Raw genomic sequence first — 24,195 nt, 5'->3', positions numbered from 1 at the left:
TGCACTCAAAAGACACCCATCCATTCACCAAACCAAACCACACACTAAAAATGAAGCACAAAAAACCAGCAGTGTCACAGAACATCAAATCAATTACAGTATAACCGACTAGATGAACAGTGCTCCCCCCAGCCTCCAAGTTGTGGCATAAAATGTGCCAAACAATGTCAAAATTACCATATATGAAGGAAAGCGCAACAATTTGCGATGTTTGCCAGCACGTAGTTCAGGGTCATCCAACATATTGGGCATATACTGCATACTTGCTGCATGAACACTTGGAATGCAACGCCAGTCATCTAATTCATATCCACTGCCTGCAGGAAACATTACAACTTGTTACTAACAATGCTACAAATAAGTAAGTTACTATAACAACTTTAGGATTTCAGTGCAAATTACTCATAAAACAGTTTATATGAATTAAAAACAGTTAAAAAAAATTATTAAGTACTAGATTAGTTTTTTTGTTATAGATCAAACACAAGAATGTATATTTGTTAATGTTGAAAATAACTTTACCTTAAATATCTTGATTTCCCATTGAAATATGGAAAAAAATTAGATTTTAAAGCTAACTTCAAGCTTAATTGTAAGAATATAAAAAGCATTATCCAACAGCCAATTAATCAATTAATGTCTATATATACAGATTTACAAAGGGTTGAAAACAAAGTGCCTGGTCACATTCAATAATACTTTTCAAGAAAGAGCCTACATGAGAGCAAGATGTGTATAAATACCAATGCTAAGAAATAATAGTACTTTTGATAGTGTGACTACAAGAGTGCTTGGAGGTCTAGTGCCAGTATACGAGATGAACACACACACACACACACATTTCTTGTGTCCAGTCATACCATGTGAATCAATACCAACGAGAATTACAACAAATAAAACTAAACAATTATAAAAGTAATAAAATAAAATTATATATAAATATTCAACACAAAAATACTGTACTGCCGTATTAAAGAAGACAGAATAAGGTACCCAAAGAAAAATAAAGTATTAACAGCCTTGTCATATATTTAGGTAGTTAAAGAGAAAAAGAGAGAGGGCGAGTAAGCGCATTTTCCTGTCCTGAAAGTTAATGGTAAGAAAGTGTTGTTTAAAGTAGACAAATAATGCTCCAGCTACATGCAGTAATGTAATGCAAGTTTCTTAGCATTCAGAAGACTTGAGTTCTCTAAGGCTGCCAACATGAAATCTTTCTAGTTTTTTTCGAACTGAAGCACATCTTGACTAATTCTAAAGTGCAATGAAGTAGATATACTGTACTCTAACACATCATATGTTATACTTATTTATCCAAGGAATTTTACGTGTACTATTCTTCTACTTAAAGACGAGAGCATCACAGGCACAGTTTGTTGTCACTTTAAGTACTGTACAGGTACAGTATATTAAAGATTTACTGAAGTTAAGAAGTAAAAAATCAAAAGTTATATGTAATGAAATCACCTTTTCTGTTTGGCTCCTCACAGTAGCTCTGTAGCTAAAGAACTAGAACGCTAACAAAAATTAGGAAATCACACCAGGCTTCCGAGACCCACTTGAGCTTTCCCGAGGTCTGAACCAGAATTTGGCCCTGCCTGAGGCAAAGGAAAATTTAGGGATCAGTGATCAAGCTAAATCTGAGGAGAAGAAAAACCCACCAGAAAGCAAAACTGCATCCATACAAGCAAGTGCTTGAAATAACAAGCAACCCTGAAGAAAACTGATGCATTTGATCACTGTAAAATAGCAGCCTGGATACTCAGGGTTCGTGCCAGCTTGCCAGCAAGTCACCACATACACGAGCCGCACGAATAGAACACCCTTCCTCCTCTTCGAAGAAAAAAGCTGCCGAGTGGTCCACCTGATGAGTTTCATTACACTAAATGATTGATTACTAGAGTGCCTCCTCATTAGCTTACCTAGTTAACCCCCCCATCGGTGTGTTGGGGGAGGCGACCAACTTTACTAAAATCAAAAACAAAACAACGAGAAAGAGAAAAGATGGAGAGGGTTTACCCCATGGAAAAAGGCGGGGTAGAGGGGTCAGGAAGCAGAACATCAGCTAATTGGCCAAGCGGCATATATATATATAGGGGCAATACAACGATAACCAAAGGGCTATTTACTATGAGCCATTCTTTTTGTGATATATGTAAACGCTCTTCCAGAAGGAACAGACTCATCATTCCTCACAATGTTTGTTAATGCTAAAATTATGAGGATAAAGACAGAGGGAGATAGATAGTACTGTAATTACAAGACAACCTGGACAAACTAAAGGAATGGTCTAACAAATGGCTCCTAGAGTTTAACTACAGTAAGTGTCAAGTGAGGAAAATAGGTGAACGGAGCAGGAGGCCAAACACAAAGTCCCATCTGAGAGATAAAATCCTTCAAGAATTGAGTAGAGAAAGATCAGGGGGTTGATATCACACCAAACTTGTTTGCAGAACCCCACATCAAGAGGATATCATTAGTAGCATATGCTACACTGGCCAACATAAAAATTTAGTTTGGAAACTTTTATAAGGTATCATTCAGAACCTTGTACTTAACTAGTCCATACCAAGTTAAAAACAAGACAAAGTTAGATAAGATCCAAAGTTATGCCACCAGACAAAGTCCCAGAGCAGAGAGGTGTGACTTACAAGGAAAGGCTAGAGGAATTAAAACCCAACGTCCATGGAAGACAAAAGAGGTGGGGGAAGACATGAACTCCACCTACAAAACTTTCAGAGGAATTGAGAGGGTAAATAAAGACAAACTATTTAACATGTGAGGAACACGAACAAGGGTAAACAGGTGGAAACTCGGTACTGAGACAAGCCAGAGGTTTTAGAAAGAATTTGTTCAGTGTCAAGTGTAGTTAACAAATGGAGTTCAATAGGAAGCGATATGGTGGATGCAGACTCTATACACAGTTTCAATGTAGAGATGATAAGAAGGAACCTGTACACCAGTTGATTGACAGTTGAGAGGCAGGGCCAAAGAGCCAAAGCTCAGCCCCCCACAAGTACAACTAGGTGAGTACAAAGCTGACACCATAGTAACCAACAAGCAGGAAAACCCTTCCTGAGAAGTTTCAAAACCCAGGACCCAAAGTCACAGGAACTGAGGAAGCCATCGGAAGATCTCCGGCTGCACAGTTCAACAAAAACCATCTAGTCAATGCAGACCGAGAGAAATTGCAGGACCATGCACCCCAGAAAACTGCAGGGCCATGCAGCCTGAGAGACATTACAGAGCCATGCACACTAGAAAACTGCAGGGCCATGCACCCCGGGAAAACCACATGATCAAGCACCACATGAAAATCACAGGGCCGTCCAGGGAAAAATCACAGGGCCACACAGCCCAGGCAAACAACAGAGCCATGTATCCTAGAACAACTGCAGGACCACGCAGTCAGGGAAAAAAAACACTAGGACCATGGGACCAGGCAAAAAACACCAAGGTGCCACACCCCAGGAAAAGTACCAGGGTGCCACAGCCCAGTAAAAACACCAAGACCACACATCCCACAAAAATCCCCCCCTTGAAGCCGACAAGATATAAAAATAGGTCAATGATACATTGACAATACATATAATATTGTCCCATGGAGCACAGTACAATTTCGTTACAGGAGAGAGAACCTATAAATGAAACATGTGCATATGACCTGAAAAAAGTACAAAAATCACTGACCTGGAGAAGCACAGACTGTTACTTAGTGTTATCACTTTTAGACCAAGTAAACAATGCTGTATACTCTAATACTAGAAGCTTGCGACTGCCTGATCTAATTATAATTAACCTTACCAAGGTAAACCAACATTTATTACCAATCTAAGATAATATTCTGAATTAACACCCCTCCTTACAAGGCAAACACATTGGCAATTAACCAATTCTGTGGTTCCATGATTACCAACTTATGAATTAATGAGTTTTAACTAAAATATCAAGGGAAAGTCTTTCAGCATCTAAATGTGCTTATAATATTAATTTCAAATCCTATAATCTAAAAGCTGGATAAATTACCAAAAACTGCTTTGTACCAAAATTGCTTTTTATGCTAGTTTGTCCATTTAAACAGCCATGGTTCTAAGACAACCTACAAAGATTTTCAAGCATCTACGACATATTTTTGCCACATTTCGATCAATTTAAATAATATCCACAACGAAATTCAGAAAATGAACAGCTGCATCTCAATGAACTCTTTGTTTTATTTTGTGACAATCTATTCAGCATCTACTAATGAAATAAAAGCAATTACAAAAATAAGAACAATTCAGGTATTAAGCAAGCAATTATGGAAAGAAAGCACAAAGATAGTATTGCTGTGTAGCACGACATAAGTACTCAGAACTTTAGAGTTATCACTCAGGATGTCTATACTATACAGAACATGTACCATGATTCAAGGAGTCAAATTCGCAAAAGTTTATCAAGAGAATTTATGTAAAGGGATAGTTGGTATAGAAATTTTGTATCTGTAAAAAAAAAATCATAACATTCTACTAGATGTATGACTATAAATAGAACAATACAATTTGGACTGCAAAGGGCATATTTTTCTTACACAAATTGCCCATTTAAGTGCTAAAACATTAATATAATTGGACAGAATTGTGAAATTGCTTGACTTGGGTTTCTCAATGCTCAGAATGTAGATTATATTTCTTAGGATCTCTAGTTAGATACTTTGACATGAACATTTCGATTTTAAACCTTTATAATTTTACAATAAAAACTTGAATTTACATCAAAATTTAACAGCAGAGCTACCCCCTCATAACAAATACTCTACAGCATAATGCTGTAAAAATAAAAATTAAGCATTTAATGGAATGAAATATCCCCTTTTTGAGTAGCCTCGTGTACTTTGGCTCAGACATCATACATATAAAACAACGAGGCCTCTGGACGTGCAAAAACCCATCAAACAACAGAACCAGATCTGATGTGCTCCTGAAGGTGAGGGCACACATGGGAATCTAAGATTAGTCCAAAAACAAGAAAAACTGCCCAAAAAGTACAAAACAAACTACATATTTTGATTAAAAAGTAAAAATGGAACCAAGGGAAGCTATAGTTTGTTTATTGTCAACAAACATGCTAGTAGCCTAGGGGAACCACTAGGTGGCAGCTCAGTTCACCCTAAGCTCCAGTCTACTTGCCACTTCACTTATGTGTAGCCTAAAAAATGCCCAGTCCCCACAGAAAAAAAAGGCAGGAGGAGGACAGGCATGGGGAGCTACCGACACTGCCCAGAAAAGGGTGTTCCGTTATATTCGATCCTTAATTTCTGGACTTGCACTCGGTAACTCCCCGGCTCATACAATACTTCCATCAGAGCCTCTGAGTAGAAGCCTTCTTTCGGCTAAAATAAACAGATAAATAAAGGAATAAAGATAGAAGGCTAAACTATGTTATGAGAAGGCTAAAACTCAATGTCTGGGGAAAGGAGGAACCTGGCTACTGGAAAAACACCCAAGAGCCACACAGGCCAATAGAGGACGAGGACATCCAACAACTAGCCCACATCCACTTGGATTGCCAAGAGCTCTAAGTCCGAATATTAGCCGTAGGCATATTACCAAAGGAAGGCAGTAATAGCAGCATACAATACTTATGAAACATTACGTGTATGCAAATACTGTACGCATTGAACTAGCTGTACCAAACCACTTGACGAATAACCCAAGAATGCCTGGCTTTGGAAAAAGGCACCAAGGACAAGCATGCATACATAATACATCTGTATCACTGACAAGTGTGGTAATAAATACTAGAAAAAATAATTCAAGTTAAATGGACACTGCCTAGAAAGTAGACATCATAATGGACATGATTTGAATTTCAAGCAGGAAGACCTTGCATAACAAAACTATTGTAATGTACTGTACTTGATTTTTGCGAAAGAGCCACAAAAATATTTAAAGAAAGAGAAGGTAGGGCTGATTGCATATACCTGAACTTCACTCATGCAGATTCCTAAATTGAATGATCCATTTTTAAATAGACCAATGATTAGTGATCAGTAGCAATGTATTTGAATTGAGAAATGTCACTAGCAAAGTACTGAAAGGTACAGCTATTGCATCAGTAATGTTTATTATCTATATAAATGATCTACTAGAAGGAATACAGAGTTACATGAATATCTTAGCAATTTATGCTAAATTGCTAGGGAGTCAGGGACTTAGATAACTGTATTCCCCTCCATAATTACCTAGACAAAATGAGTGGAGTAACACACACAGTAGATGGAATTTAATATAAATCATGTCAATTTTGGAATGCAGGATGGGACAGAACAGGCCATGCTAACCCTACAAATGATACTATGAAAAGATACTAAAATCCTCCTGCCAGGAAAGAGATCTAGTAGGAGATAGTAAGCCATCACCAAAGGACCACATAAAGGGTGTCATTAGAGGGACCTATGCTATGCTAAACAATTTCAGAACCACATTTAAACATATGGGTGGAGAAATATTAAAAGAAACTGTTCACACAATTTGACACCAAAACTGGAATATGGAGCAGTTGTGTGATGCCCATATCTCAAGCAGCACATAAATAAATTAGAAATGGTGCAAAGATATGCTACCAAATGACTCCAAAAAATAAAAAAAATGAACTATGAGGAGAGATGTTAAACACACCAAACCTGGAAGATGGAAGGAAAAAATAACAAAGCGATATGATCACCCCATGTAAAATAGTGATATGAATTGACAAATTCAACAGGGAAGAATTTTGTAAACCTGCAGCTTCAAGAACAAGACACCATAGATTCAAGCTAAGCAAAGATGCCAAAAGAATATACACGGAAGTTTTCATTTGTGAACAGAATTACAGACTGTTGAAAACATTTAAGTGAGAAAGTAGTGGCTGCCAAACCCATCGGTAGTTTCAGTGTTATATGACAAGAGACTACAGGAAGATGGGACACCACAAGTGTAGATCACATTCTGTAAATACTTCAGAAATAACATGCATCCGTACACACAGCAGTGCTCAGTCCTGTATACTCAAGTACAGTACAATCTTTCACATAACAAAACGCAAGACCTGAATATATTCAAAAACTAAACCCTACTGATTTTCATTTACAAAATCAAGATTGTACTAGCCTTTTTCGTTTTATTAATATGATGTAAGTCACGTTAGCTTTTCAATTATTCACCATTTTCTTTACCACTGATCTACTTCATTGAAAAAATAAGCAGTATCATTCACATCTTAATGCATGTTAAAGTCATTTGTTGATTTTGCACGCCTGAGAATTCAAACTTCTGAGGTTTACAGAAGTTAAAGCAAACATAATACTCCAGGAAAAGGAAGGAAGACAACACATTGTAAATAAAAAAATCACACTTAAAACAACTTTTAACTCGATCTAAAAACAAAAAAAATAAACATTAAAATAAAAATTGAATGGGTTGTGATACCCTTTCTAATCATGTGCTCCCCAGCCTCTAATGATCTCAATAGGGTCAAGCTCCCAGTAATGGCCGAGGTGCCACACGCAGCACCTGCAATAATTGGTTCAAGGCTTAAAGGCAGACTTACCTACCCAGAAATGATGACAATCTGCCTATGTAGGTATCTTTTATAAACAACAATGTACATTGCATATGAACTTAGTAATGCAAGCACAAATGCACATACACATGAAAAAGGAAAATAACAATGTCAATGTTCCTTCAAAAGCAAAACTCAATGATGATAATGAACGCTGAAAAGCTCTCTCATCCGTGTGTCTAACCCGACAAAGGTATAGAGACTCAGAATCAGGGACAAGCTCTGTGAAACAAACATGTTATAGATTGTCATGTTGAATCACTGTGGTATATTACACATGTATTTGCATACACTTGCTTTATATTTATTAAATAAGAATGCACAACAGCATTATTGAATAAATTCCATGAATTATATAAACTGAATAAAACATCGTTTGTCGATAAAAAGAAGTAAAGTACATAATAAATTGTTTAGCTTGGTATTTATTAGAATAAAATGAAAATGCATGCATATTATTCATGATATTTCTAAATTACAATGCAAAATTTTGCATGTTGTGTATACCTTTGCATTGATAAAACACTTGATACAAGCAAGTATTCATGCAGGCATCCAATTTCACTTTCTGAATAATGCAGCTGAAAGCTTCCTTACTGCCATATTTTGCCAAGGTTAAAAATTGTACTTTACAGAATGCAACTTGAAGAGAACTGCCAGTATCAGAAAGAAATATGGATCCACATTGCAAGTCTCGCATGCCTTTTACTATACTTGTATTATTCATGTAAAGAGCATTCAACTACAGTTATGAATGTTCTGTATCTGTTAGCTGTCCCTGTGGGTAAATTCAATATATCATATGCGGTATAAGTCTTTTTTTTTTTTGCCAAGACCCAACTTTGCTGAAAAAAAGATTTCTCTAATAAATAAAAAAAAGTGTACCGTTCTGGCCACACAAAATATTAATCTCATTCAAGAACTTATTACGCAATCTACACAATCTTCACAATCTGTTCATATTTGGACATACTGTACAGTATTTCTCTGCACTTTCTACATCAGCGACCACTCATCATTATATACACATCACTTGATAACATTCATTTCTTTTTCTTGATGGAAATACTTTATCTTTGTGCCGTTGGCACAGTACCTTTTTTTCCCCCCATTTCACATATACTTGTACTACTGCCAAAACTCGTCAACTTTAGCCTGGCGGACTGCTTCCTCTTTTGCACGGGTATATTGATCACACCATAAACATAAGCACAGAATTGTGGGACTTTCTTGAATAATGGATATTCAAAAAGCTGGAAAGCCTCTGTACAGAACATATAAATAACCAATTACAAAGTGGTTATTTTAATTATAAAATTTTGTTTGATAATTGATGCCGAGAGATCACAGGCCTGTGGATTGTCCATAGCAAGGGCAAACACATGGTACTGTATTGCATGAAACAAACAGCTGTGCAATAAAGGTGGTAATTGTATCATATCAAAAATTGGTGTGCCACAATAAATTTTGTTCTGAATATACATTATAAATGCCAAATACAGTATCCACAACTTACTCCAGATATCTCCAACATGCCAATTGCGATAAAAGATTTAGCAATTGGTGTGATATGTGCTATTACTGTATCTGAAAGAAACCACTCTGCAGTTGTGGTTCTGTCACGAGTCATTTCACTTACATACAGACCCTGAATATTAAAATACAATGCAGCATATATAGATGCATGTACTATGTATGTTTATAATAAACTTGTTAATTACCACAGAATAAATGCAAAAATTTACCAAAATAAATGCATAAATAAATGTAAAAAATTCTTCATAATTCTGAAGCATTTTCTCTAATAAAATGACAAACCCTGTAGCACAAGATGCAGGAAATTCCCATGTTGCTTATCCTTAACTGCCACAATGCACATGCTCATTAGAGTAATGATGCCTACCAAATTTAAAACTGATACTGCTAAGGCTTGTTGCAACATCAGCCTTTAGGTTGACACACGCACTCACACAACGACGGCTCAAGTGGCAGTAATGCCCTTTGGTTAACACTTGCCAGATGGGGAGTACAAAGTAGTGTAGAATACATTAAAATGTTTCAATACAAGAAATATTTGTACATTTCACTTCAACTGAAAATACCATACCATAATAAAAAAAAAAAAAAATTGAAACATTTGTTTACTTCAAGAAGGCCTATATGAGAATAAAAATAAATCGAATACACAGTCCTTCCTCTTAACTGATACTACCAAAACCAAATCTCTGATAAAGTTGAACAAATTTGAGACTGGATGAATCCCCATGAAGTAATTAGGTGCTGGGAGCATACAGAGAATAGCAAGATGAACGAGAGAACACCAGGCTCCTAACTTTGAGGTGACGAAAAGTGTAAACAATTAACAGATAAGAACAAATAGGTCAATTTGAAATTTGGATTTTATAATACTGAGTGAAGTGTAACTGGTGAAACAGCATTTGAAATCCAGTAAAATAATATTTGACCAATCAGTGGTTATATAAAGCTCATAATAATCTTTAAAGAAAGTTTGCCAGATTTGCAACCAATCGTAAATATTTCAGTTGCAAACCCGAAAAATTTAAAATGAAGTAATGTACACAAAGTGGCATAACTTCAGTGACAACCCGCGTGTTACATTCATTACGAATATTTATGCATGCCATCAATCCATCCAAGCAAATTCACTAATAATAAAGAGCAAGTAAGTGTTTATTATGTGAAAACAATGAATACTTTAAAACACCAACAAGAAATATGATTTAATGTACAGTACAATAAATGGCATATTTTCAGTAATGCTCTGACAATTATCTTCACAACATTTGTACGCCATGAACCCATCACGCAATTTATGTATATAATAATAAGACCAACAAGAGCTCTTGTGTACTCAAACCCATGACTAGAGTACTGCTAATCACACCCTCTATCACTGTACCACCCTGATGGTGGTAGTGCGGCTGGCAGTATGCTCCTCACAGGTGTCACTCACCTAAGAGCTAAGTTCATTTTCTCATTTATATACATCATGTTAGTGTGATTTTTCTGTGTAACTGTATATAATATACTGCATATATTAAAGAAATACAGTAGAGTATATTAATATACGGTAGTAACAAATATGACGAGACCTTGATAGAACGCAACAATTAACGAATGAGAAGGTGCCTACATCTACAAAAATCTTTTGTTGCGTGCACAAGATGTCCAAATGATTGAGGTCAAAAAAATTACTTGAGAAAAGAATCATGGCAAAGGAATGAGACAACTGCCAGAGATATTTAGTGATGGTGCAAGCATTGTTTGACATAAAAAGCAAGAGAGATTTTGGAGTCTGTTGCCAGGAAAAGGTTTTGATGGCAAATGCAGAGGCTCAAATTAAAATTAGATCATGTTATTTACAAGTGATACAAAAGAAACCAAAGTAAAATACTGTACATATATATATAATTACTATGTAAAATATACTTTATGATAGTGTAGATGGATTAATTATATGTAAATATTCATACAGTAGCTGTGAGATAATGTGGGTGGCCGTTACAGTCTACCTTGCATTACCTTGTGTTAATTTCGGGGATCAATGTCCCTGCGGCTCAGTCTCTGACCGAACCTCCTGGTCAGTGCTATCTTCATCCATGCCCCAACTCTCTCTGGTTGTCCCATCACCATTATTCACTTCATAAGAACATAACAGTACTGACCCAAAAAGTTATATGTACATAAATTCTACCATCTTTCACATTTAGGATGGCACAATACTAATACATGTATGGCCAAAGGTATGTAAACTGGTGGCACTGTATCAATGGGGGGGGGCTGCACTTTAGTTTCTCCACTTCACCTTCAATTTGTGAACCAAACTTCTATTGTGTATCTTTCCTTATTAAAACAGTGATCTGCAATCTATCTTTCGGGGTTTATAATTTTATTTAGTTTACCGACCAACCGTAACCTAGAGTCAACATATTTACACCTACAATTACTTCAATTTGGTCATGATCAGAGTGAAACTACAACAAAGGAAACTAATTTAAAAAAAAAACATTGTAAATAGTTAAACTCAAAAATTTTTAGCAGCAAGGAGGACTGCGTCTTGACCACCGGAATCACCGCAATGTCACCGCAAGGTAAGAGAACAGTGTTACGCACTAAGGAATCCACAAATCATAATTATGTAACTAATCATTATTAAATTGCTTAACTGCCCATTAAAGATGCAACACAACGCTCCAAAAAAGGATACCACCAAATGTTGCAAAATGGGACCCACATTAAGCTTTTATAATAAAATGATGGTAAACTGACTTAATACCCTGGGTTATTAGATGCAATTTCTTGTGAGAAAGGACACCGCAATAAGGTAGCTACTTTTCAAGTCCTTTTCAATGGCTACTTTTTTTTTAAACTAAAAATCAATTGAAATAAAAATGTTAAATTTTAAGTGTTATGTTTAACTATAAAATTATCTACTTCAAAATCATGTGTACTATCACTAAATCATAGTAATTACACATTCATGATGCTAGCACTGCATTATTTTTCTGCTTACCTTTCTCAACATGACCATGTGGGGAGTGGGGGACATAGTGTGCCGTGGCCTTGTGAGTAGCAGGCTCGTAGCTAAAGCACCGAGCTACCCCAGGATGCATGCAACGGTCAGTGGTATCACTAAGCTCTATGTGCTCAGACTGTTGACGTCGAGGCTTGCAGAAGAAACTACGAGATGGTACTAACAGCTCACAGTAAGACACCTCCTGCAGCGTCACAGTACGGGAAAATTATTGTAGCGTAATGTAAAAATATATACAGTATATATATATATATCTATAATTCATAATAATTAATTCATTGTATTGGGTAATAGGCAGCCAATGCATATTTACACTTTAGGCTTATATCGAGGTCTTCCTCCAAGGTCGAATTAAAACCCCCCGGGATGCAACCCCACAATAAGCTGACTAACTCCTGGGTACCTATTTGCTGCTAGGTGAACTATGGCATTAGGGGATAAGAAATGCTCCCAACCATTTCTGTCCCACCCAGGATTCGAACCTTGAATTCTCGATTGCGAGTTATGAACAAACCCAACTGTACTACCGGGACCCTTGTATACAAACATACATAAATGAGTGCCCAAATGAGTCAATGACATTAGAAAGAATTTTTTTAGTCTACCTATAAAATTTCTCAGAGGTAATGACAGGGTAGATAAAGATAAACTGTTTAACATGGGTGGTAAGCGAACAAGGGGACACAGGTGGAGACTGAGTACCCAAATGAGCTACAGGGACATTAGAAAGAACTTTTTCAGTGTCAGTAGCTAACAGATGGAATGAATTAGGCAGTGATGTGGTGAAGGCAAACTCCATACTCAGTTTCAAATTTAGATATGATAGACCCCAGTAGGCTCAGGAATCTGTACACCAGTTGATTGACAGTTAAGAGATGAACCAGAGCTCAACCCCTGCAAGGGACAACTAGGCGAGTACAACTAAGTGAGTACACAGTGGAAGTTTGGTACTCAAACTTAATTGATTCCAGAAGGCAACAAGATAAAAAAAAAAAAGTCAATGTGATCACTATGTACAAAATAGTAAAGGGGAATCGATAAAATTGACAGCAAAATTTGTGAAACCTGGAAATTCAAGAACAAGAGGTTATAGTCAAGCTAAAAAAAACAAAGGGTCCAAAAAAATATTAGAAAGTTCTCTTTTGCAAAGGGCAGCAGAAGGTTGGAACAAGTGAGAAAGTGATGGACGTCAAAACCATCAGTACTGTAGCTTCAAAGCGTCACATGACACAACACCAAGAAGATGGACAACCATGAGCATAGCTCTCTTATCCTCTAGCTACACCTAGGTAAATACACCCCCTCCCCCACCCGTCCTCACCCACCACCAATCTTCACACAGTTTAAGCCAGGTAAAGTATCAATGTAATGTTTAACTTTGTTTTGACTGGGAACCTAACCCTCCTTCCCGGAATTAATCAGTTTATATAGCACATTTTTAGATAACATGCCATTCGCCAGGACCGTAACTGCCACATTATATAATGGTTGCCAGTACAGCATATACTGTAATATATTGGCTTACAATCTCTCATAGTGTTAGCACATGACACGGGAGTAAATATAAGCATGAATGATACTTCCTTCATTGTCTTTCTTCATAAAATAATGCCCAAATAAAATGTTAATAGGTATATCAATAGCTTCCATTTTCTAGCCAAATTTTCAAAGTACTGTACAGCAAGTATAATGCAAACAAGAAAGGGATGAGAGAAAGCTTCATTCAATTAATGAGCATAGCACTGCAAAAATGATGCCAATTATAGACAAATTTGTTTACCTTATTTCAATTATACATGCAAATTTCTAATTCTACAGTATGCTGAACAGTAACAAAACAAAATAGTGAATGGTATATTCATAAAATATACACAACCAAACATCTTAAATAAAGCATTTATTTTTTTTACACACACATTCGTTCTTTCAAAATGACAAGCAAATATTTTAACTACATAACTGACAATTACATTAGCAAGGAGAAAAATGCAGTCAGCATGGCAAATTTGCAATTTAAAAAGACAATTCATTACCTGTATTCCTTATACCAATACAAATATGAAACTAAGACAAGCAGTTAAAGAGAAGCATAATATTTAATGCACATAAAGGCACTAGTTTAAGATGTAATATAAAATTGCAAATTTATGTTTATAATAAGCATTTAGGTGAGCAATATTGCACAATTCTTTAAACCCATCTTCAAGTATAGTCTCCTGTAGTAATTATAAAAACTGCTTTTTTCACTAACACATCATCTAGATGTGTATATTAATGCAGCACAGAACAACATCAACCTTACTTACCCGACATTCATCACTGCGGTCAAAGCCTAATAAATAAGAAGGATCTGCATTATCACTAATTGTGGAAAGCGTTCGGTTTCCTGAAGCATGACGTCTGCGTCCGCTCTCGCCTCGTCCATGATCATTTCGCCTGGAATGCCCGTGAAAAATGGGTATAGTTAATCTCTCAACAACACAAATATACCTGTGTAACTAGAACTTTGCTTAGAAAACTCTAAACATTACCAGTTAGGTCATCCAAATTTATATTTACCTTTAACACCTACTTGAGTACTAAATATTTAACATAAATTCCTAGTATTCTAGCTGGTGGTAGTACCACTGCTAAATGAATATAACAATTATGGCAGCCACAGAATGCACACATGCAACTTTAATTCAAGTCAGACAAACTGATATGAATAAATTACCAATACAACCGAGAAAATACAAATCTGACGAGTTGTCAGTTTGTCTGTCTGTATGAGGGAGGGAACGGGGGGGGGGGGGGAATTTTAATTAAAAATAACAAAAACACATGCTTATTAGTTCTTCAAAAAGTAGTACTGTAGTATATAATATCTACAAAGATTACACTGATTAAAGCTTTTCTAAAAAATAAAGCACTTACATAGAAATACACATACAGCATTACCATTTGTAGAGGAATCAAAGCAAAATTTAGATAACATTTGAAATGCAGGAAATGTTTACTGCACAAAGTAGGTTACTTAAATTTACATAAACTCTACCATGAAAAGCAGAATTTTTTGTTTACTCTATGACCCTGGATAAACGTCAAGGAAATGATTATGGTCACATATATATATTTCTTGATAAGCAGTCACACACCGAGCACCAATTACCTTCAAAGCAGCAGCTCAACCACTACCAACTGAACCTAGTTTGTTACTAATCTGCTAAATGGGAATGTATTTTAGCTTTTTTTTCTCACTATTATTCTATCACGATCTGTTGCAACTCAACTAAAATTTGATAGAAAATTACCTAATTACAGAGTGAAGTTAAACTTATGATGAGGAATTTTTTCAAGATTCTGCCTTACCCTCCCAATTTAGACTTGTTGTACGGCAAGGCAGAGAAAATATAGAAAGGAATTTTGTGTGACGACAGCAACACAACTCGCTCATCCCGAATCTGCAGATCGTGTGCTCTCTTCATAAACTTGACCTCCTTGCTTGGTGGACCCGAAGATTCAGACACACTACTAGACAATTTTCTGATATGCCCTCCGCCAATGCCTAAAAGACAGAAGTTCAAGTAACATAAGCAGCTATAGAAGTTAAATTTTATTAAATGCTTTAAACAAAAGGCTTTTTTACTATATAATACTGTACTGTACATTGTACTGTACTGTATAGGAAGATGTCTTACTAACACGCATTAATACTACTGCACAATCACATTAACCTGATGTACAGTATCAGTGAAAAACTCTGTAGGATTCGAACCTATGCTTGGGAGTAACCAAAGCATAGGTTCGAACCCTCCTCACAGCTCCTACAGGTTTTCTTTAACCCTTAGACAGCCCTTGATGCTATGGAGAAATGGTCATACCCATTTATGTACAAAATACATAACCATACACTATGCACAAAATTGTTTAAAAAATTAAAAAAATTAAAAATTTCATTATAGGATTATTAATTTGTATACAGAATATAGAAAAACACAAAACTAAGTGAATATTTAGCGTTTCACTGGGTGGTGGCGCTCTGCAAGGCTGTATCCGGCACTTATCAACACCTGGTGTTCAACTTTGCTGATGCTTCCTGATTTATGTCTAGGAAATCGACAAATGATGACTATGTTGAAGCTCAAGCCCAATATAATGGCTTCCTGACCAACCAGTTAATATACCTTTATCCTAAACATAGTACAGGAGTACAATTTACATCAACCCTTCAAATGTGCATCACAATTAGTGATGCTCTCGCCATTCATGATCTCACTGCACGGGAAAACGAAGGAAGTTCTAAAGTACTGTGTAACATTTAAAACTTCCGTGGGTACACAGGGCTCACATCTGCTTCCTCAGGCTTCCAATAAACAGACACCACCTTGGAAAAAAATAATGGGCACCCCTCCTGGGTGTATGCCTTGGTACTGAGAGCAGCAGCAGCAGCAGCTATCAGCACTGCTATGCAGCTCATGCCCACACCATTTAATAATGATGAAATAAATAACTGATTACTTAATGATGATAGTATCATAGAAGATCCTATGATAAAAACTATGTACAAGGTTCAAATATCAGTGAACCCAACTATGGTTACAATGTTCACATGAGAAGGCAGACATCCAGGGCACACAGCAGTGGTTTGGTGTGCCTACGTACATGAAACTACGGACATGAAACGAGACCTTGTGTGCCTTTAGACAATAAACTTGTGGAAAATGATTCATATTCAGGATTTAGTGACACGTATTCTGACAACAATAACATTGTTGTGGTGAGAGCTAGCAATGTGCATAGTGAGACATTTTGCCGAGTCAGGTGCAGTCAGCAACTGACTAGCGTGTGGTGCTATGCTGTGCTTGGATTACAGAATTACCCCACCCACTAGAATAGCTTAGTGGTTCACTATAGTACATAAAAATGTTGATAGTTACATATAACATGTATATACAGTGTAATAATAGCACAAATTATATGCTTTATTGTTCACAGAATATAATATTGAGAGTATATTAGGGATATGAATACATTTGTGTGTACCTATGTCCATGTTCTGTGATATAGATAACATTATTGACAGCTCAATGCATCATTGCACTTAAAAAAATGCATTAAAAATACAAATTAAATATAATACAGTATATTCAATGTATGCTGTTACAACTTTGTGCAAAAGAGGTAGGGCTAGGTCAAACTCTGATAACTGGTTATGAGATTATTATACTCACCAGACCTGCCTTGTGGTTTGTAATGGTGAATGAAAATTTAGTTACTGGTATATATAATGTGTGTATACAGCATAATAAAAGCAATAACAAGTGTGTTTTACCATTCTAAGAATACGATCTGGTGCGCATATTAGTGGCACGAATATATTTGAGCATTTCAATGCATTCAATTATATATTTTAAATGACTCACTACTGAGTATTACATAATATTACCGGAAAAAGGCGACATAATAATTTCCGCGATGTTGATAAACAGTACAGTAGACATGTAAAAATATATCTTTGTGGCAACTCCCAACTCACACCTGACCCGGTGTGAGTCTATGAGCTCCATAAATACTCCAGAACCATGACATCTCGGGATTTCCTCGCTCACCACAACCAAAGCAAGCCACATTTGTTTTCCCCATGATCAGGGAATGCATTTTAACAATACAGTATTAGAAGGAAAGAAAATTGGGGGAATATTTTTCTTGCACACCAGGGGCTTGCAGCTATAAACATGAGTGCAATGTAGTGGTTAAGTGTATATAAACAATGTGAAATACCTCTTGTGTATATAGTGATCTGGAAAGTTTACCAGACATAGTTACTCTATACGTTTCATATTCCTTAACAAAATTACATTGACCTTGGTTTTGCCAATATCAGATTTAGTGGCCAAGTCAATAACGCTGCCTTGCTGACCATACTTATATATGTCAGGTTGCTAGACATGCTCAGAGACGTGAAGGAGACATGCTCTGATTTTCATTACGTTCATAATTCATTGTCGTATCACGTACTACTGGAGACTGGCCATGTCTTAAGAACAGCCAATTCAATTCCTTTGTTTAGGATATGCCCGTCTGCCTTACCCAAGTAGGTATAACTCCTGATTCCCTCAATCTGGTAGGCATAATATTTGTGCCTGTGTATGCACATATTCCTTAATCTACACAAGCATAACACATGCCTATATCCACCAAAGCTGGATTATAGTGTAGATGAATACAGTATCAAGTTTAGAAATAGTTTAGTTAATTCCAGTTTTCTCATACCTTTGTTGTACAGTATTATAAACATGCTACAGTGGTAAAACTCCAGAAAATATTGGTGTTATAACCACCAAACAATCATTCAAAAGACTTTAATTTTATTATGCACTAGCCACTGAATAAAGTATGCTGTAGTGTGGTTATGCTTAGTTAAGGATTAGCATTGTTCATGACCACAATTTGATCCAAGGTATGTTGACCAGACCACACACTATTAGGTGAAGGGACGACGACGTTTCGGTCCGTTCTGGACCATTCTCAAGACAATCTACTTGAGAATGGTCCAGGAAGGATCAAAACGTCGTCATCCCTTCACCTTCTAGTGTGTGGTCTGGTCAACATACTTTAGCCACGTTATTGCCACTCATCGCCTGCATATGATCCAAGGTAATTCATAACAGCTTTAACCCCTATAGTGCCAAATCTCACTTAAATTTGTTATGAACTGTTCATGTACAAACTGTTTGAGAAGCTAGACCTTTGTAATTTAGGCTACTAAATGAAAGTGAAAATTCTTACTACTACTAAGAATGAAAAGTAAAAAAAATAAATAATAATCATTATACAGTACTGAACAAGACTATACAAGGTTCAACTATTTGTCAGATAAAAAAAATGTATATTATTTAAGGACTCTTAAAATCTTTCCGAAATTACAGAAATTAAAAAAAAAAAAATTAAAAATCTATGTACATAATATTGTATAACAAATTTGTCTTGCATACTTACTGGGAAATGGACCACCTAAGCTTTCATTACTACTAAAGCATTGGGGTTTCTCCACCAAAGACAGATGGTGGTGGTGTGCTGTACGCTTCCGCAATCCTCCAGCCCGCTCCCCAAGTTCTGAATTGTTAGTATTGGTCCTGTAACAAGAAAATGTTTGTGCATTATTTTGCATACTGCAACAAAAGCATCAATGGCAATAAACAGAAACAAGAGGCTCAACTGGGGATTTGAAAATACAAACACAATACAACACCACTTATATCAATAACTAGTGTATAGTATCTTAGTGGTGCATTTATCCATTCCCAACTTCTCAAATGTCAGTAAATACAAACTTTTATTTTAAGAAATAAGTAAAAACCAAGGCATAATCGGCAAAAAGACAATACCATGCTATCCTGTATTTACCTGTTGGTCACCATCTCTTAGTGGTGAAACTATGAAGCCCCGTGGCTTGTTAAGGGTCACAGCCTATAGCTTTCACCTTCTAAAACACTTTACAGAAAACATTCTGTGGAGTGTAAACGATAGGCAAGAATTACTTCCTGAACCAACGAGTACTGTATAATCATTTGATAAGTGCCAGTTTCATACACAACAAATCAAGTTTCAAGAAATTTTCATAATTTGGCTCCAAAGAAATCAATCTCTCAAAAAGACATACTGCAGTGGGTAACAAATTTATGTATATATTTATAATTTTAAGTACAGTATTAACAATCCTCAATGTATGTGTAATAAATAGCATACATTTGAAAATTTAACTACAGGTATACTGTATATCAAAATAATACCTTTATAAATACAGTACTATACATTTTAATCGAGTTTCAAAAATATGTATATTAAGATTACCTAACTAACAAGTTACATGAAAAATAAAAAGGGGGCTTAAAGATGTTAGTTAAAAACCTAATTGAACACATCAGAAAATCTTTCAACCTCTTGGCTTTACACGACTCTTAGTACAATAGTTATGTTTGTATGTATGAATACATGTATATATGAATGAATACATGCACATATGAATAAATACATGTACATATGAATGAAATCATGTACATATGAATGAAATTAACCTTTTAGCAAAGTGCAACTTCATTCATAAAACATGCTCTACATGATTGCTATTACTGTACTTTGAAAATACATACGGATGTGACTTTCCCACTCATGGTGAACTTGCCTTAACACATCTGGTGTTATGTGCATAACTGCATTTTGAATGCATTCATTTAGGCAATTCATGTTTTGTACCTTTCCCAGAACACCATAGTTTTCAAGTGTCCCTGCGGGTAAGCATCAAGCGGATTGCGGTAAGCTAAATAAGAACACGGTGTGTATGTAGAGCATATTTAAAAAATTAAAGTTACACAGTTAAAAGATAATTTTCCCTATGTATTACATATGGAAACATTTGGGCCATAGTGTACTGTATAATAATAATAAAAGTAATAGGGATAATAATAATTTATTTGGATAACCATATTTCCTGTAATCAGGGACAGGAAGCCTTTTAAGCTTATCAAGGCCCCTAGGTGAAAAATTGATGACCTTCCCCTAGGATATAACCTAGGAAGCATAAGGTGAAGTTAGAGAAGGTTCAATGGTATGCTACTACACTAGTTCCAGAATTAAGAGGTATGAGTTACGAGGAAAGGCTGTGTGAAGCCACTAACACGCATAGCGTTTCGAGCAGGTCCTGAGCCTAAAAGATAAATTTAAGTACTGTATGTAATTTGTAGCAAAATTTAAAAACATTAATAGGTACATTGTAAGAACATTTGAAGAAAATTAATAGGTACATTAAAGTAAAATCTGAGGATAATCAACAGGTACATTGTAGCATAATTTGAGGATTATTTCTAGGTACATTGTAGTAAAAATTTCATTCAACATTACAACCATGATACAAGATGATACTGTAGAAGTAATTACAACTGTGAAGTTGTATAGCTTAAGACATATATTTTAGGGGAGTGGGTAGCACAAGATACAGGGTGAGTTTGAAGCACTAGGTAGGAAACTATGAGGATGAAATTAGGTACTTTCTGGTTTTACTTTTGAATAAGGTGTAGGTTAGACTGTTTTTTAATTCATTAGGACGCGAGTTCCATAGAGTAGGTCCCTTTATTTGCATAGTGTACTTACACAGATTTAGTTTGACTCTGGGGATATCAGAGATATTTATTTCTGTTGTGGTGATTATAGGTTCTATTACATCTGTCAAGAAAGAGTTTCAGATCAGGATTTGCATCTAGGAACAAGGTTTTGTACATGTAAATGGTAAAAAGAGAATGTGTGGATTGAGTTTGTGTTTAGCATGTTTAGGGATTTAAACAGGGAGGGGGGCTGTATGTTGTCTGAAAACAGAGTTTGTTATTGTTCTGAAAGCAGATAGGGATAGATTAGTGCATAGTATAATGAAAGGAGAGCAAAGTTTGGAACATAATATCTGATTTTGGAAAATATACTGTACTGACTTTTTTTTAGACTTTTTTGGTTGTGTGTTTTATGTGGGTGCTGAAGTTGAGTCTCTTGTCTACATATAGGCCAAGGAACTTTCAATCATTTTTATTGCTGATGTTAACATCGTCTATCTGAAGCTGAATTGCATTTGTTGATTTCCTGTCAAATAAAATGTATTAGGTCTTTTCTAGGTTTAGTGAGTTTGTTGGTTGTCATGAGTGGACCTTTTTTAATTTGTTATTTACAACATTATTTAGTGTGTGTGGGTTGGGGTCCGAGTAGATGAAAATAGTATGTATTGTCAGCAAATAGTATAGGTTTAACTATGTTAAGAGACATTAGGCAGATCACTGATGTATATAAGAAATAGAAGAGGTCCTAGGATGCTGCCCTGTGGCACTCCCATCATTAATGGTTGAGTGGGGGAGCATTTAGTATGCAGACAATGAGTCACAATAATGTGGCTTGAAGATATGAGAACTAAACCACACACCAGAAGACGAGGAGACAACATTTCGGTTCGTCCTGGACCATTATCAAGTCGATTGGTTATTTAGTAGATACAGTACATTATTTGTACATTTTATAAAAATCACTAATTATGCACAGCATTTTAGCCAGTACCAAGGTCAGTGACTAACCTAAACAATAATAATATTAATTCATTGTGACAGGTGACAGGCAGCTAGTTTATATAAACAGTACATGTTAGGCTTATATTGAGGTCTCCTCTAGGGTTAATTTACTGACCCTCCCCAGGATGCAACTCCTACACACTGACTAACAGGCGTTAGGTGATAGGAAACGCCCAACCATTTCTGGCTCGCCTGGGATTCGAACCTGGAATTCTCAATTGTGAGTTGAGAACAAACATGACTGTACTAGCAGGACTTTTTTTTTTTTTCTGTGGATTGCATGTTTCTTGGGATGTAACCCACAACAATTGCCCATCTCCTGGATTTCTATTTACTGCAAGTGAATAGAGGGATCAGATGTAAGGAATGTAAGGTAATTATCAGGAGGAAGTGTTAAGCCAGTATGGATACAGGTCACAAGGTACACAAGACGATTTACCAACGGATTTTGAAACCTAACAATCTAGCTCAACCTAACCCAACTCAACTTAACCAAACCTAACCAACCAGAGCAAAATAGTCTAAGATAAGCTAATACATCCTAGCATAGCAATATACATGGCTTTAACAAACGGGAAATGAACTTAATCGAATTGTCTCGTGTCGGAAACTAACACACCCCCTCCAGTATGACTACACTGTATAGGCAGATGTAAGAAAACATTCCTAAACATCTCCTGCCATTGATGGCAACTGACAGTAATGAGCACCGTTTCTCCTGTTATCTTGAGGTTATCTCGAGATGATTTCGGGGCTTAGCGTCCCGTGGCCTGGTCCTCGACCAGGCCTCCATTTTCTAATACATAACCAGGAAGCAGCCCGTAGCAGCTGTCTAACTCCCAGGTACCTACTTACTACTAGGTGAACAGAAGCATCAGGATAAAAGAAACTCTGCAGATAGTTCATAAGGATAATTTCCCCATCAGAAAGTTAAGTGATGACAAAACCCATGAAGCCACTTTCTTATATTGGCTAACAAATTTCTACATGTCATTTGAATACGGACAGGAATCACTCGGACAGGACAATTCATTCTGGTACTTCGTGGTTATTTCAGGACAAAACTGAAGTCATTCTTACGAGCCTGTCCACCCAATTTGCGATAACATCAAGACTGACAATTTGGACAGGTAAAAAAACAAAAAAAAACTACACCTTCAAGGCTGTGTTTTGCTGTGGTCCCCTTGACCCCGTGTCTTAGACACCTTGACAGCTCGCGGGATGACAGCACCCGTCTCTCACCTGTCACGGAACTGTATAGCCAACTGTCTATCCGGCTGAGGGGCGTCAGGAGCCTCCCCAACGAGGATGTGGCCGTCGGGGAAGCAGGAAGAGGCCGTGGTGGGGTCCGCCTGCCTCTGGGGCGACACCACTTGGTTCTCCTTGTCGTTCCGGTCCCCCTGGACGTCCGCCCTCAGCTCCGCCGGCGTCTTCCCCAAGAAGCCCCCTCGGCCATATTGTGACAGCTTGGTGTCTCGGTGTGTGCCATCCAGCGAGATGTTGGAGAGGAAGGTGAGAGCAGCCAGTTTTCTGCGCGAGCGCTGCCTCTGCATCACCGTCGCCATCTTAACTGACGGGCCGCTGAAGGCTGTGTGTGTGGAGGTGCCTCGCTCCCCCTGTGTCGCACCCTACGCCACATCTTCAATTTCCCCCTATTTCTTCGTACCTTAATCTAGCCCTCCTTCTGGGGATTTCATTACGTGCCGTACGTAGCCCGTGACGGTATGTGGGTAAAAATGATACCTCTACTAATTTCGGTTTTATATTTTATTAAACTGTGGGAGAGAGAAGTGGTCGAGAGGGCCTGGTGGCAATGCTGTGTGTGTGTGGATAGTGTAAGAGGTAATATATTGTGGTGATAACGCAGGTTGAAGGCTACTACGCGTTATTACTCATGCTCTATGTTGCCAGCTGATAACGCCCGCGGTCATACATCACACCGCACACCTATTATAACCAAATCTAAAGGCAACAATC

The 24,195-nt window shown here is 36.8% G+C and overlaps 1 protein-coding gene across 2 annotated transcripts in view; it reads right to left on the bottom strand.

Annotated features, from left to right (window-relative positions):
• LOC123765486 (CDK5 and ABL1 enzyme substrate 1) overlaps positions 1–23,815 on the bottom strand; it is a 28,502-nt gene extending 4,687 nt beyond the window's left edge. The window contains exons 1-7 of one of the 2 annotated variants that reach the window (XM_069333959.1): positions 23,461–23,599; positions 19,523–19,625; positions 19,115–19,251; positions 15,485–15,680; positions 14,440–14,569; positions 12,113–12,317; positions 178–317 (exon numbers count right to left, since the gene is read on the bottom strand). In XM_069333959.1, coding sequence (XP_069190060.1) covers positions 178–317; positions 12,113–12,317; positions 14,440–14,569; positions 15,485–15,680; positions 19,115–19,251; positions 19,523–19,536 — 822 coding nt within the window. In that variant the 5' untranslated portion in view covers positions 19,537–19,625; positions 23,461–23,599. Of the gene's footprint in view, positions 1–177; positions 318–12,112; positions 12,318–14,439; positions 14,570–15,484; positions 15,681–19,114; positions 19,252–19,522; positions 19,626–23,460 lie in introns of both variants that reach the window. The other variant, XM_045754106.2, reaches the window with a different exon arrangement.
• Positions 23,816–24,195: the final 380 nt, after the last annotated feature.

This window comes from Procambarus clarkii, chromosome 30 (genome assembly GCF_040958095.1).
Source record: "Procambarus clarkii isolate CNS0578487 chromosome 30, FALCON_Pclarkii_2.0, whole genome shotgun sequence".
Lineage (NCBI taxonomy): Eukaryota > Metazoa > Arthropoda > Malacostraca > Decapoda > Cambaridae > Procambarus > Procambarus clarkii.
The sequence above is the reverse complement of the archived record's forward strand: the minus strand, read 5'-3'. Positions and strand labels throughout refer to the sequence as shown.